We start from the raw sequence: 16,942 nt of genomic DNA on the forward strand, positions 1-16,942 counted from the left end.
AACAACATATCGGATGGCAAAGAAACATGCCGATAAAAGCACGTTTACAAAGACTCGGATTAGATTTGTCTACCACCAACAATAGAAGCTTCCACACTATCAAACTATACAAAAAGTGTCTGACTATGTCCTTCTTGCTGACTTTGCTCTCTGTTTCATACTTTCTAATCCTCATGGCAACAAAGCAACTGCTGTGGATCGTGTGGGTGGGAATCTGGGACAAAATTAAAACCATGATCAAGGCCGAACTCGGAGCCTCGACTTTCCAATGTTCCTTATGAGACCGTCCTCTCTTTTTTTTTTTTTTTTTTTATACTGCCGGAGCTTTGATTCAAGAGGCGTCAAATTGAACACGATTGTGGCAGTGGTTTGAAAACAAAACATACTGGCTAGGTTATTCACAGGTGCCTAATCCTTTCATAGCATGCTGGATCAGATAACACATATTAATTAACACACAGCACAGAAATCAAATGGAGAATAAAATAGAAATGAGATGTGTGGTGAAGTCGTAGCGCGGTCAAGTCCCCGGGGGCTGCGCGAAAAAGGCGTCGGAAAATGAAGGTGGGATTTTACAGCGACACAAATACCGACGGAGTTATGATTTGGCGCTTTTGAAATCTGGGGAGCAAACTGAGAGACCTACTTACACGTCTGAAAAATAGTGGCAGCTTACAACTATAACAGTGATAATTAAAAGGACAAAAGCAGTGTTTAATAACAGTAAAAATGGCAACACCTTGGATAGCACCATTGAAGATTCTCAGGTTTACAATGTATTATCCACTGAATCCATACTACAAAGCCACTGCCAATCAGTCTCACACTTCACTGTAGGGGTGTGCAAAAATATTGAAATATCGATATCGTATCATTTAATGTGATGATACAGAATCAATGTCGTGGGCTGCTGTATCGATATATCGCCAAGGGTATTTTTTGGTATATTTTACTAAATTATTTGTTACAGCTACAGTTTTGTTACTTTTTTGGTAGAACGAAACTCATTTATGCAACACGTGACATTTTCACTGTTTTGATGATTTAAATGGGTGTGTTTCATATTAACTTTACACAAGAAGTGGTTTAACAAAGACTTTTAGTATTTTAGTATGATTAAGACATTATTTTTTTCTTTTTCCATATCAAATCGATTTGAAATATATCGTGTTGAGTCGTATCGAATCGAAAGTGTACTGTATTGACATATGTATCATATCATGGCCTATGTATCGAGGTATGTATCGTATTGACAACTTCTTAATGACACCCAGCCCTAGTGGAGTGTCTTGCCAAAGGACACAACAACAGCATGCACAGGTCCGAGCAGGGCTTAGAATGCCAACATTTGTCTGAAAACATAAACATGAGCACAAAAATTGCAGTCCATAAAAGGGTGTAACGATATCCAAGTCTCACGATACGATATCACCACGGTATGAACCTCACGGTACGATATTTATTTATTATCGTGGAAAAGCTCACGAAATGGTGTGGAAGCTCACGATTAAGGATGTAACAATATTCAAATCTCTCAGTACGATATTTTCACGATATACATCTCACAATACCATATTTATTGCGATATTTTGTGGAAAACTGTGAACATGCTACTTTTTCCTCTTAAAATGCCTTGACAAGACTTAGTCCAAAGAACAAGGACTTTTAAGCTATTGCTGCACCATAACTCTCAATTTAAGCAAAGAGACTTGTAATTTGATATATTGTGATGGTCCACGATATTATTGTGAGAACTTTGACAATACAATATCACAATATTTCGGGTACTGTTACATCCCTAGTCTATAAATTTAAAGTGCATTCTCATAAACTTTTTAGTGTTCCATCAGTTCTATTCATTGGTTTCAAGCTAATTATTCCTTCTTGTGGTAATTCTTGTAGTAATCAGCCACAAATCTCAACTAAAACAAATAAATTCCACCTCTTCTGACCCATTGTGGTTGGACTTGACATTTCTGCGGTCGGATATTAGATAGAGATGTCGTATAGAGATTAGAGATGTGAGCGTGGTGGTCATCAATCATTGACAATAGATATTACTTAGATACTTTGATAATACCTTAAAAATTAAATGAAGGTAGTCTACTACGCTTTAATAATATCATTTCTTCACCCGAAACAAACCTACTTACAATTTTGGCAATAACATGACCAAATTGGAACGATTAGTGTAAGGAAAAAGCCTAAAAGAAGATGACACTGATAAATCTTTTAAAGTTGGCATTGAATGGTAGTTTTACTCATTTCTGCTCTTCCATTGTCTAGTGTTAGCAGCAAAAAGGTTACTGCTGGTACTGGCTTTTCCGCACAGAGGTAGTTAAATGTGGTATCCTCACCGGTCACATTAGAACAGGTAAGGACGAGCTCGGAGGTCATTAAACCACAGTCCGACTCAGCCCATTTTGCTCTGCTCACAATTTCTGCTAAATCTTTGCAGGTGAGGACTGCTGCATTCAACTTGCAAGCAATCACCAGACCAGCAAAGACAAGCTGAAGTGGAACTAAATGCTTATCCTGTGTTTTGCAACTTACGCGTGTGTGGTGTTTTAAACGAGCTGTACCTATTTTTTTCATGTAATAAAGTAAAAAAAAAATAAAGACATATTTTAAAAGCTACTCATATGGGTAAAACTCCACTGCGTGCTGTCATGAAGCATTTTTTATAGCCTGTGAATGAGAACGTAAGAGTGGTGCTCTGTTAACATGCTAGCTGTTATTTTACCGCATTACCTCTGAAAGTTATGAAGCACGTTTTGACAAGATTTTACAAAGACAAGTGAGTATGGAACCATATCCTGTCTCAACAATTCCAGAGGGAGTAATTGACGGGTGGAGAGACCAGTCAGAGAGAAGCATTTTCCGTTCAGGTAAACATAAAACATTACTGTTTAGGGAACATAGAGAACTGGGGACAGCTTGGATTTCTGCAGAATCAACAAGCAAAGCAACAAACTATTATTTATCTCTGTGAGAGAAGTTACATATTTTGTTCTGAATGACATGAGGAGATGTCTTCCGCATTTGAGAGACATGCTACAAATTAGTTTTGGTTGGATCGTCCCACATTACGATGGAGGATTTTCACGCTCTATGGTCCAATTCTAGACCCCCAGAATGCAGAAAAGACTGGCTGGTCAGACAAGAGAATGGGAGCTAGAAATGCATTAAGAAAATGAGAAATACGTTTGTACCACTACAAACTCGTTCTGTTTTAAAGGGAGTAAGACAGTGCCTTTAATAGCGCTGTCTACTGTTCCTGTCATGGAGAAGGTTCAATTTTTGTTGGTGCTACCAAAGAGCAAAAATAAGCTCATGATTTTCCTAGAGACTTGTTGTGGTTTACAAGGGGGAGAAATTCTAATCAAAACACAGTGAATCATGGCTGTGTCGGGGGTAGAATACATTTATTTGGACCGCAGATGGCCCACAAAGGTATTCTGATTTATAGCGAGTTGCAGTGCATTACAGCTCTAAGTGATATATCAAATAAGTGCGCTGCGTTGGGCTAAATTGGTCGCACTTTGAGGCCTGGAAAATCTGCTTTCTGTTATTCAGCTTCCTCCCTTGTAAATCTACCTGAAAGAAATGGATTTCACAGTGGTTGATTAAGTCAGAAGAGACTGTAGATTTATAGAGTTAAAAATTTGCTTTGAAGAAATTGTGTTAACTGCTGCTTAAATAGCTTAAGTCGCATTAGATCAATAATTCTGAAATTATGTTTTAGAACAAAAGACTCATTGCTTTGAACAGATGAAAATGATAATAGTTTGCAGTGACATAAACTTGAAAGAAGGATTTGGAAAGCGTCAAAACAAGAAAACAAAACAAATGAGATTTTATAATGAAAAGCAGAAATAACCCAGAATGAAAAATATGTTTCGTCAAAGACATTGTGGAATATTCTTCACAACTAATAATCAACATTATTTTTCAAGGTTTTCAAAGTACAAAGGTTTAGGATTTCAAAGATTTAAATACTAACACTTCAAACAGATGTCAATATGTTTTATGCCATTTGAAGCAAGAGTGGCTTCAAGTAACATCATTAATTTGTGATATCTTAAACAATGAATTATATATGATACCTTCCATTTTTCACAATTTAAAGAAAAAAAAAAATTCAGGACAGTTTCTATGGAGTTAAAATACACTCCTTTGTCAGTAATAGACTGAATCAGCAGCATTGGGTATACTTTGCTGTATACAGAAACTCAGAGGATCTGCCGTGATGTGCAGTTTACAGCCATTTGAAGTAGCAGGTTTATAGTATTCAGACTCTTAACTGCTAATTAAATCCTGATTGCTAACTTGGGGGATATTAATGTTTTTACTTCCCAGAATTATCGTACTATTGGAACCAGATGCTAGACAGAAATAACCCAGACATGAGCTGAGACCACGCATGGTAAAAAATAGTTTTATGTATGACTAATGTGTGATAAAATGGAAATACGGTTTATTAATGCTCGTTACCTCTAATAAAATACACCATGGTCGATAATTTCTAACTGCTTCTAACATTGGAAGTTTTCATGGTTTAGCACTAGTAACTTAAAGGGTCTATATTTGCTGTTTTCTGATCTGTTATAATGTTGTTTCCTCATCAAAAACAAACCTGGAGTTGTGTTTTGTTTCATTCACACACCACACAAATTCTGCATATTTGTTATTCTGTTCCTCATTGTGATGTCAACAGAGGAAATGATCCACTGCATTTTTGAGCTCAAAACACCTTCAGTACAATCATTTGGGTGATTTCAGCCCTGGAATTGCTAATCTCTACTGAACTTCTTTTTTTTTTTTTTTAAAGCGGCGCTGTGTTTATCTCTGGAGATCATGGAGTAGCTCAGAAGTGACACAGAGGATGAAGAAAGTATTTAGTGATTTGGAGTGAGATTGAGAGCTTGAGAGTAAACTTATGTTATGTTGTTTATGCTATAGTTATCTGAATAACTGTTAATAAGCTACATTAACATACTAGACGCCTATTCTATTCTGTTCTCTTTTCTATTGTCATTACTATAATATATATATTTGTGTTTCAAGATGAAATTTCGGTTCCTGGTCTCTGATTTTATGAAATACATTTCCCCCAAAAAGTGCAACTTATATATGTTTTTTCTTCTTCATTACGAATTTTTAGCTGGTGCGACTTATACTCCGGTGCGACTTATACTCCGGAGCAATTTATAACAAAAAAAACAAAACAAAAAAACAGTTTTTGAATACTGAACAAGTATTTTGAGCTCTGGAGATGTAGATAGTGTAATAATTAAAGATAATAAAACATGACCCAAACATGTGAATGAAACAAAACACAACTCCAGGTATGTTTTCAGGAGGTAATAATATTTTAACACAGTTTAAAGCTCACAAGAGTCAGTTTTGCATAATGTGTAGCAAGTTTCCACGATTTTGGGAAGCTCCACGTTGTATTTTGACCAGGACTCCCAGAAAGAACAATACTGTAACTCAATGGGACCTTTCTGGCTAAATAAAGGATAAGCTACATTAAAAAAAACATGATATATTTGTTGCTATACTCTACCAGAAAAGTTACACATGCGATCTAAAAAGGCACCTTTAGTACAATGAGCGGGACACCGTACTTACAATCATTCATCCAATATGTTCACATCAACTTTCATCATCGTGATCAGTGCACATTCTGTTCATGTTACCTTGAGTACAACTGAACAGCAGCCAAATACATAAGTGAATCAAAACAACACCCACTTATGCCCGTCTTGCCGCCCCGACTGCCTGTGAATCCTACTTATTTAATTGCTTCTGACTAACCACAAGAAGCCTAGCCCTTTGTATAAATCCGCTGGCTTTTCTTCTCTCTCGCTTAATGACAAACCTCGCTAACACTGTGGTACAAATACACGCGGAGAGGCACAAAACACTAGTCATTCAAGCAGCACAATGTGGGTGTTCTCATTATAAGCAAGTTATCTGCAGCTCCCAGTCGCAGTGAAAGGACTTGATTAGACGGCGAGAAGCTAATGACACAGCCAGGGCGAGGTGTCACTCAATGCACATTAAAGATTTAGACTGAGAGAATGGGTTCCTACCATGTGCAAGGCCTGCTTAAAACTAGCAGTCACCATGGAAGCCTATAGGGCCGTGAAGTGACAGGGAAGGTGAGACAATTAAAAGACTGGAGTTGTCTCAGCTATTCTGTTCAAGGGTGGGAGATAGACTTCCAATACACATGTCGAAAGCAGAGACATGTCAGTGCAGCTTAATGCCAAATTGCAAGATCTAATGTCAATAGATCTACTGCGACAGTCTGATATGATTGTTAAAAATCCAACACTGTAATGCGAGATTCTTTAGCTTCATCTAGGGCAGTGTTTCCCAAACTTATTTTCTGGGGACCCATATTTTAAAAGTCACAAATCTTCACGACTCAAGTGAATAAACATTATTCGTAAATCACAAAATAAATCTGTGACTATTATTGAACATTAATGAGGATATTTTATTGTTGACGGAGTGATCATATCCCTCTGAACAATTAGTATTACTCATGTTTTAAACAATGAAAAACAGTGATCAGTGTTTCCCACAGAAAATTGGTTAGGTAAAGCCGTGCTGACAAAAAAAATGAGGAGCAGGGGGGTGCACAGAGATGTATATTTATTGGACAATTTACTCTCTGGTGAAGTGGCTCTCTCTTCACACCCGCAGACAAACCCACAGGTCACTGTTCATTTATAAATGTTTAATTGGTAAAAGTCCGTCCTACCTCAGCTCACTCCTGCACATCCACAGCTCCAGACGCACACTGCGCTCCAACAGATACATAACCCTGGTCATTTCTAAAGCCCACACAGCTTTGGGCCGTTCCTCATTTCAGTTTTCTGCAGCAAGTGACTGGAACCACCTTCAACAGACTTTAAAACTTACTTCGTTTTACCTCTGTCAACTTTTAAAAACTCCATCCAGAGTATTTTACAGCAGGAAAATTGCACACTTTTACCTTTAATCTACAGTTGCTTCACTGTCTTATTTCTCTATTCACTGTTTCATGTTATAGTTGATGTATGTTTTCTGTTTGTTCTTTTTTTAAATTTTTTTTTATCCCACCTCTTGGCCAAGTCGTCATTGTAAATGAAAAGGTGTTCTCAACTGACTTACCTGGCAAAATATTGAATAAAAAAAATAAAAAATAAAAATAAAAAATAATAATAATAATAATTTTAAAAATGTATATTGCAGACCTACATGCAAATCGTGACAAGGCGACCCACAAACAATCTCTTGTGACCCACCTGAGTGTTCCAGTCTTTGGGAAACAATAATCTAGGGCAAATTTATTTACGAATCTTGTAGTCAGTGTGCTTTGAGAGCCTACGTAAAGTGCTTTAAGTGCCTTGAAGGTGGAAAAGTGTGGTTTGTAATATTAGATCGGCCAACAAACTAATGGAAAGTTCTAGAGTAAAAATAACTCCATTAAAACAAAATACATTAATACATTTTAGAGTGAGTAAACAATGCCATCACCACTTGAGCTTCTGTATTAATAAAACAATCCTGATATTACTGGAAATTTTACCCATAGCGATAATGGCAACTTTGCATCAACAATGCCTAACTAACAAGCTCAATAGTGGATAATATATCGCATTAAAAACAGTGAACTCATTTTTAAAACACCCACAAGGAAACAGCTGTCCTGATTACACTGCCAGCAAATATTATGTCATGGGCATATTCATTAGAATTGTAAAAATCTATGTAGTGTATGCCGTAGCTATTTCAACAGAATTTCATACCTTTTTTATACTTTAGGAGTAGTTCCCAAATTCCTCTTCTGGCATACGGGTCCACTCCAGCTGTCGGCTCGTCCAGGATGACTATTTTGGAGCCGCCAACAAACGCTATGGCAACGGACAGCTTCCTCTGCATGCCACCTGGAAAACACCATCTGAGTGTCAGTGCTATTGGGACAAAAACATCTCCAAAGTAGAGCTGCTGAAAGAAGAAGATGCTTGTCTTTTGTTAAAATTCCACCAGACAGTCTGTCCATATTTACTTAAAGGTGCACTATGTAACTTTTCTGATAGAGTCATCTGCTACTGTATACATTTCTCCAAAGCTTTGCCTGGAATGTTCCATAGTATGGCATTAAATTACTGTGATCTGTGAAATTACAGATCCGGCCTATAACTTGGACTGCTGATATCGCCTGCCAGTCTCCGTATAGATACAGTTATTACCATACAGTCATCCCTCACTATAATGCAGTTCATCTTTCGTGGCCTTGCTGTTTCGTGGATTTTTTATTTTTTTTATTGCACTTTTGCTTGCTTTTTTTTTAATGTGCATTGTGTTCCTCCCCCTGCGTCATGATTGGCTAAGGGACTGTAGACCATTGTCAATCAATCTTGTCCATGTCATGTCTCCTGTATAGTACAAAATGTGTTCATCTTGCCAAATTTACATAAATGTTTGATCTCTAACAGTGTAATTCTGAAGTGCTGCATGTTCTTTCCTTGACAAAACCCACAATGTCAACAAAACATTGTGCACCCACAAAGGCTCCTGCGGTCACACCCAAAAGGCAGAGGAAAATGCTAATCATCGCACAAAAAGTTGGACTTCTGGACACGCTGAAGGAAGGTAGATATTACGCGGCTATAGGGCACCATTACGGAATAAAGTAATTTTCGGTTCACTACATAAAAAAGGAGTAAAATAACATAAGGACGACAGTAGCAATAAGTTTTAGGAAGGATGCAAAAAGGGTTGTAACCGTCCTGTTTGAGAAAAGTGTATAAAGTATGTGGTGAGGGGTTTTACAGCTTTAAAACAGATATAACTATATTTATTTATAACAATTAAGCTGACTACTTCACAGATTTCACCTATTGTGGTTTATTTTTAGAACGTAACCCCCACGATAAAGGAAGAACCAGCAAACATATACCCACTACCTGAAAAGTTGTATCTTTGTAATATGTAACTTCTCTCTACAGAGACAAGCAGGCCAAGCTACAATTTAGATATGTGGAGACGTAACTCAGCTAACAGTATGAACTCATTTTTTGTAATGTATTTGTTTTTAAGCAAGAAAATATATGTGTGTAATGCCATAGTGTGGAACATTCCAATCAATTCCACAAAAACAAGCAGGTGACAAACCCCTACCAGAAAAGTTCCAAGGTGCATTTTTAATACAGTGAAGAGATTTTAAGACGCTTCTACTTTAACAGTGCTAAAATGTTCGGCCATGTTTCTTACAGTCAGTGATCTTAAATGATTGATAGCACACGATGGATGGATGGATTACTGGGGTGATATGAGGCTCTTCAGAATGCATCCGATGTAGTGCTAATGTAGTGGAAATGTCAGCATAGATCAACCTTGAAAGTCATATTTCAGTGATTTTGCTCACAAGCAGCCAATGACCGAGGACAATTTATCAAGCAGGACTCGCTCACAGCCCGCAGACAATGACTTACAAGCTTCGGCGCAGGTACAGGGCATGTTTCTGTGCCCAGACACTGAGTGAATTCTGCTCTTTAAGGCTAAGGAGGCAATTGTCTGTGTAAAAGCGCTGTGAAATGTAAACAAGAATGAATGAGTTTGTCTGGGCGTTGACAACACAATAGTAGCTGATGAAAGGGAACTGACTTTAAAAAAAAGACATTAAAAAGCGGATTATGAATAAATAAAAGTGCCTGTCCTCAAAATCTTCCATGCATTTGAGCAGAATACACCAGTACAAGTATGTTGCAGTGCTTTAAATCAGAATAAGTCCTGTGAACTGTCTGCATGCAATTGTCAAGTGTGTCACATTGGCGGCAAAACTCAGCTCTGGCTTTTGAAAGTTGTGAAAGGCGCTTATAAACTCATTGTGGTGAATAATTAGGATGCTCAGAATGCATAAGGTAAGTGAAGATTAATGTTTGATCACTGCAAAATGAACTAGTTCTGTTTTTCACATTTTTAAGACACTGAAAATCAGGTACAGAAGAGTCTTTAAAATGCAAATACAAAATTGTCTTTATAACTTGAAATTTACAATACTTGAATAAAATTGCAGCTTACAGTTTACCTTTTTCCATTTTCTTTTACTTAGCACAAACATTTCTCCTTTTAGCCCTTCATTATTTCAGCAGTACCAAAACATACCAGACAGGTTCTTGGCCAGCTCCTTCCTCTTGTGCGGTAACCCGACATCATTGATCATCTGCTCCATCTCCACCTTCACCTCGTCTTTGCTCCATCCCTTCAGCCGTGCGTAAAAGTAAATATGCTCCTCCACTGTTAGCCTGGAATGGGAATATTATATTATAGAGACAATTAGGAAGGCTTGACTGACCAATACTGACCAAAGTAAAATGTTTTCAATTGATTTAGTTCAGGCCATAAAGGGCACTGGGTTTTCACACTATACTATACACCTTCATTAGAATCATATGGATAATTTTAGCCGTGGAATTTTTACTGAACATAAACAAAAAAGTAGGTGTTAACTTGAAAACTACTGCTTCGTGATATCACAGGTTGGAACACGTTATTTTGAGCTTTGGAGACATAGACAGAGGATTACTCAAAAGTGTTAATGAAACAAAACTAAGGATGTAACGATAACCAAATTCCTCGGTATGATATTTTCGCGATATGCATGTCACAGTACGATATTTATTGTAATATTTTGTAGACGCTAACAGAATTGTGAATATACGACTTTTTCCTTTAAAAACGTCTTGACAAGCCTTTGGTTCTGCCATAAACCAAAGAGTTAAGATCTAAAAGTGTTTAATAAGTAATTTCATTGGACTGAAACAGAGCAAAGGATCATGGTCTATGTAGTTCCCTCTGTTTCTTTTAGTTATTGCTGCACCAAAACAATGAATTTAAGCAAAGATACCTGTGATTTGATATACTATATTATGGTGGCTCATGATATTACTGAGAGACTTCTGACGATACAATATCACAATAGTTCGGTTATTGTTACATCTTATATCATACAAGAAATATAATTCATCATATGCTATGTTAGCTTAATTATCCACAATTTAGGATACAGCATTAAAAAGTTATAAAATTATGGTTAGTAATGTAACCATGCACAAACTGAATTTGAATTGACTTTAAGCTCATCATTATTGGACATAGGCAGCTGTTGTGCTTCAGTGAAAAAATGTTACCACCTTCCTAACCCTCCTCAGGAGTCGGGATACTTGGTTTAGTGAGATTGCGCTCTTGGCTGCAAGATTAGGGCCTGGCTCCACTGCACGCATCAGTGTTTACACACGTAACCTCACTGCAGCAGGATGTACACGCGCAGCACTGGCTCTGTGTTTGTCAATGGGAAAGACGATCAAACTTGACTGGGTGCGTTTAGCCACTTGTATCGGATCCACAGTGAAACTAACAGCTGAACAGACTTGTATTTACCTTCTGTACAGACTCACCACAGCAATTTCAAAAGTTAATTTTCAAGCACTTATTAACAGTCTTTCTGGACCTGGGCTCTTTCACTCAACACAGAACTGCCCCAGGAGCACGTTGTGCTGATGGTAAAAGCACAAATACAACCAAAGATTCATGCTCTCTGTGTATTTGGATGGGGATACCTGCCAGAAACATTTGTTTCTGAAAACCATCTATGCACCCACTTCGAACCAGACACACAACTTTTTTTTTCAAATTCATCATGTGAGGAAAAGATAAATCGATAAATACAATACAGCCTTTTTTGTTTTGTTTTTTCACATATTTATCCTTTACCAATATTAGCAGAGGACACTGTATTTAACCCTTCCTAATTCAGATGCCTTCACTGTCAGGGAATTAAAATTAATGGAAGTAATCTGCAGGCGCTTGTATATAATTATGATGTAGGACTAGTGTCGAGCTGCAGGTAATCGGTTTGGGAAAGCAGAGAAATAAAGGGACGTAGAAGTGAAATGAAACAGTTGCAAATTGAGTTATTTATTTTTACATTTTACACTGGAGTGTGTGAGTAATTTTTAAACAAGGAGAAGATAATGATGTGTTGATGGAGAATAAAAGACAACTCCCAAGTCTTATTATGGATCTTAATAAACTCAAAAGTGATTTTTCTTTTGTTTTCATTTTCATGGAGATGTTATTGTGTAAATTTGAATGTTCCAGCATTATATGTATCTATATAGTATGTATGCACTATGCACTTTTTTTGGTGGTATTTCTGGTCTCCATGGAGATATTAATTATTTGCCTGGCATACACTGAGCTCAAAACACATTTAAAAACATGCATGCTGTTGAATATTAAACTCTATTCCAAGCAATAATATCTCCATGAAGTGAATGCATGAAGAAAAATTAAACAGTGTAGCTTTAAGACAGGACTAGACAAAGAGACTCACTCGTTGAAGAGGACATTGTGTTGGGGGCACATTCCTAAAAATTTCCGGATAGCGTCCATGTCGGAGAGGATGTCATAGCCATTGATGAGCGCAGTGCCAGAAGTCGGAGGGAACAGTCCTGTCAAAATGGACCTTCAAAAAAAAAAATATATATATATATATACATTAGAAAGTTATGAAAAGTTGTTGAATTTTATTTTATTTTTTTTACTAAAGCGGGTACATTTTTCTCTCTGAACTTAGATTGTGAGCAAATCAAAAACTCCAAAAAAGAATATCAGTTTGGTTTACTAACAATAAAATATGATCACAGCTGTCAAATTTAACATTTCAAACTTGTTTACTCAGTTTGAAGTATTGAAATAATCTTAATGTTGAATTCGAAATTGCTTTCAACACAATATCAACTCTAATTATGTTTGCCAGAATGTGATGAATGTGTTCCTGTTTTTATTAACACAAGGGCTTACAAATATTACTTCTTCTCCAAACTTCACCTTCAAATTATTTTATTTCATGTAAAATTGTATTTTTTTTTATTTTAAGATCCTTTTATTCTGTGCAGCTTTTTGTTCCATTCTACATACTATTTCACCATAATAAGTGGAAATTTTTTTAATTTGAACTGACTAGTCCATTCTGACATTATGTGGAGTGAATTAAGTGAAAGTTGTTTCCACATGCTTCTCATTCACCGAAGTGGACTGGATAAAAAGATGCACCCTGGCAGTTCTTTTCTATATAGCGTTGTCACAATAGTAGATACATACTAGATTTCAATATCCTCCTGAGACCCAGCCCATTCATTTGTGTCATTTATAGTGGACTTAATCTATCTTTTAAGTGTTTTGAGATAGACTCTTAATGGGGGGGACTAGGTTCCTTTGCCTAAGTAAGGGGCTGAAAGATTATAGTGTACTATCATGTCCAGGATACAAAATGAATTCAATAGGAGTTAGTTTGTGGCTGAACTATGATAAAAAAAAAAAATAATAATAATAATGAAAAGAAGAAGGAGAAATTAAAAGGGAGTCTGAAAACCTTTTAGGGGAACTGTAGAAGCCTATCAGAGATGTTGGTCACCAAAAAAGTAGTTTTTGTTACTTCACATGGATTTAACACCAAAATGTCCCCGGCGTCCATTACAGAGGACATGTTATAAAGTTATAAATAAAAATAAAGTCAATAAAATCGAAATGCAAAGGTGTTCATTTACCTTCAAATAAATAGAAAATCACAAAAAAGTATATATTGCAATACACTTTTTTTCTTTGGGTCCCAAGAGGATATATAAGGCATAGACTCAATCCTGATTCAGATACCACGATGAAAAAAACAAAAACAAAAAAAAAACACTCTAGACAAAAGTTTTCAACATGAATTCTTAGTGCTTTCTTCCACCATGTAGTCTTGTATCTGAGTAATCCCTCAGTCGACCAGGCAGGTTCCCTCGCGGTCCACGGGTGTATACTAGTCTTACTTGTTCTGATTCAGCTCAAGATCATTCTAAAGCTTTTTTGGAAAGGTTCATTTCTGCCCTGTGAATATGACTTTACTATTGTTGCCTGCTCAAATGAGTATTTAGTTTCAATATGAGCGTTAATATCAATTAGTATGCGATTTTCTACACTTTTGATAATCCTACTGTATACACCATCCAACAAATGCCTTTTAAAACATATAAAAGGCCTCTCGATTTTCTGCTTTTATGTTATGTTGCATGGCGTAAAGGCTGATTTTCTGAGCTAGAATAAATAAACAAAAATAACTTGCTTCCTTATTAATTTGAAGTCCCACCAATTAAGATCTAATTTACTGTATATCCAGTTCAAATGTAAAAGTATATAGCTACACTTTGCATAAGCAGCATGGACTCCTATCTCTGCCCTCCCCGTTTGTTGTGCTCCGTTATGTTTTGTTACAGTTAGTCTGAGCTCCCCTTGGGCCCTTAGTCTCGCACCAGTAGCTCTCCCCTGCTCGTTCTATCCAGGCCAGTGGTTTTCATTTATTTCTTGTCATCCCCTGAACCTTAAAACCTTTCTACCAACTTCCCCCTTTTTTAAACAGCAATTAGATAACTCCCGTATAGCCCCACCAGCTGACTCTATGTGATAAATGTCCTTTTTAAGAAGTCAGTCTTTGGAAGCAATGACCTCTGAATTAATATGGCCTCCATGCAGTTGGTATTGTGTACGCTTTAGATTAGTTTGTACGTGTGAAATTACACAGTAGACCTAAATTGTATTCCTTAGCCATCAGGACTGAACCAGGACTAGACTGGGGTTAAACTAGGACTAAATCAGGACTGGACCAGGATTGGACCAGGACTAGACTGGGGTTAAACCAGGACTAAATTAGAATTGGACCAGGACTGAACCAGGACTAGACTGGGGTTAAATCAGGACTAAATTAGGATTACACCAGGATTGGATTAGGACTGAACCAGGGCTAGACTGGGGTTAAACCAGGACTAAATCAGGTTTGGCCCAGTATTGGACCAGTACTGGACCAGTACTGGACCAGTATTGGACCAGTATTGGACCAGGACTAGACCCGGACTAGACCAGGACTAGACCCGGAATAGACTGAGACTGCAGGACTAAACCAGAACTAAACCAGGATTAGACCAGCACAAAACTAGATGAAGAAGACGACTAAACCATGACTAAAGCAGGATTAAAGCAGGATTAAGCAGAATTATACCAGATTTAAACCAGAACTAGACCGAGACTGCAGGCCTAAACCAGGACTAAACCAGGTCTAGATGAGAACTAATATACTATACTGTGGTCCAAAGCAAGAAAAATAATCTGATGAAGGGTTTTTTGTTGAACCATTATTTAAAAAAAAAAAAAAAAAGCTTTTGGACTTCAGCCATCTGAATGTGCTATGCATTTTTTCACTTTTACTAGACGAGAATGAAACCATGACTAAACCGAAACCATCAGGACTAAACCAGGACAAATCCGGGACTAAACCAAAAAAACTAGACCAAGACTAGACCAGAAGGTAGATAGGGCTACATACATGGTGGTGGTTTTGCCTGCTCCATTGTGGCCTAGAAAAGACGTGATCTGATTTTCGTAGAAGTCCACGCTCAGACCATCCACAGCTACTTTTTTTCCAGTCTTGTAGATTTTGACCAGATTCCGGATGGCTACACCGGCTTCCACATTGGGAGGCGGTTTCTCGAGGTACTCTGGGGAAAGATAAGATTGAGTATGTTTACATGTAGGGCATACTTAAGGACAACACTGACAGCAAAAGGTGGCATTGGGGTGAGGCAAAGTAATAATCGGAGCATATTGTTGCTGTGCCCTTGAACAACTCGTTTCAGCCACTCTGACACCACTCTACTCAATGCCAATTCCAATACCACAATGATTGTAAAAACTTTTCAACAGTAAATAATGGTACTTTCTTTTACAAAGGTGTATACTAGTCTATGTGGTCTCATACTTGTTCTGATACAGCTCAAGATCATTCTAAATCTATGCAGGAAAGGTTCATTTCGGTCCTGTTGATGTTACTTTTTTGTATTGATTCTTGTTCAAATGAGTATCAAGTTTCAATAGTTAGTTTTAGTATCAATTAATATCAGATTTTTGAGATTTACAACCCTAGTATGGAATGGACGCAGTGCTTGTACGTGTGAATGTTGCGTATTTCCTTTTATGAAATGAGATATCGTATTTTACGGGCTATTAGGTGCTCTGGATTATAAAACACACTGTCAGTAAATGGCCTATTTTCGAACTTTTTTCACAAATAAACCGCACTGGACTTTAAACGAAACACAACAGTTCGATGGGTCAGTTGGACTTTGTTTGGCGTGTTCACGGTGACTCTGGGCTTTGTTCAGTTGTGGCGTGTAGGGAGGGTGCTGTCTGGGGCCGCTGGATTGTTGGCGTGTTTGCAGTGACTCAGTTGTTCAGTTGTGGCTCAGAGTGGCACATTGGACTCGATTTTTCAGTTCGTTCCTCGGTTCCGTTCCTCGTCCGTGTGGAGTGATGAGTGTGGCTGCGGGTGTGTTTCGCTGTGCAGTCGCTGTCTGCTCCGTGTGTGTTTGCGTGGTGCGGCTTTGTAGTTTACTGAAGTCGTGCTGGGACACCCGAGTGGATTTGCGTATGAGGCGCTCTGGATTGTGGGGCGCGTGGTCGTTTTTTGATGGGGTTAGAGTCTTAAGAGCGCGTCTAATAGCCCGGAAAATACGGTAATTACTGTGTACAAAATTTCACTGTAATAGTCGTAAGTTTTCACATCTGATTTACAAAAAAGAAGAACCAAACTGTTTCTATAGTCCTAAAAAATGTGTATGGTGAATCAACTGCTAGTTCCTCATTCATAAATAATGGCATTATATTAAAATAAAATGTAGAGATCAGTATTGTCTTGTTAAATCAATGACAGTTTTCCACATTTGGCCAGTAACATAGTTTGATTTTTAGGTTCAACCATGAGCCTAATTCAATTACCATTAATGGAGCATATATTATAAAGGTTTGTGTATGAGGCAGAAAACATTGACTGAACCTAAAAATTAAG

The 16,942-nt window shown here is 37.4% G+C and overlaps 1 protein-coding gene across 1 annotated transcript in view; it reads right to left on the reverse strand.

The window, feature by feature from the left end:
* Positions 1–16,942, reverse strand: part of LOC110159332 (phospholipid-transporting ATPase ABCA1-like) — a 234,285-nt gene that overhangs the window by 149,450 nt on the left and 67,893 nt on the right. Inside the window, exons 19-22 of the mRNA XM_055156114.1 lie at positions 15,425–15,596; positions 12,398–12,529; positions 10,168–10,307; positions 7,806–7,943 (exon numbers count right to left, since the gene is read on the reverse strand). Coding sequence (XP_055012089.1) covers positions 7,806–7,943; positions 10,168–10,307; positions 12,398–12,529; positions 15,425–15,596 — 582 coding nt within the window. The remainder of the gene's footprint in view (positions 1–7,805; positions 7,944–10,167; positions 10,308–12,397; positions 12,530–15,424; positions 15,597–16,942) is intronic.

Source organism: Boleophthalmus pectinirostris, unplaced genomic scaffold (assembly GCF_026225935.1).
Source record: "Boleophthalmus pectinirostris isolate CB_2022bp ecotype Guang Dong unplaced genomic scaffold, ASM2622593v1 HiC_scaffold_20, whole genome shotgun sequence".
In the NCBI taxonomy this organism is placed as follows: domain Eukaryota; kingdom Metazoa; phylum Chordata; class Actinopteri; order Gobiiformes; family Gobiidae; genus Boleophthalmus; species Boleophthalmus pectinirostris.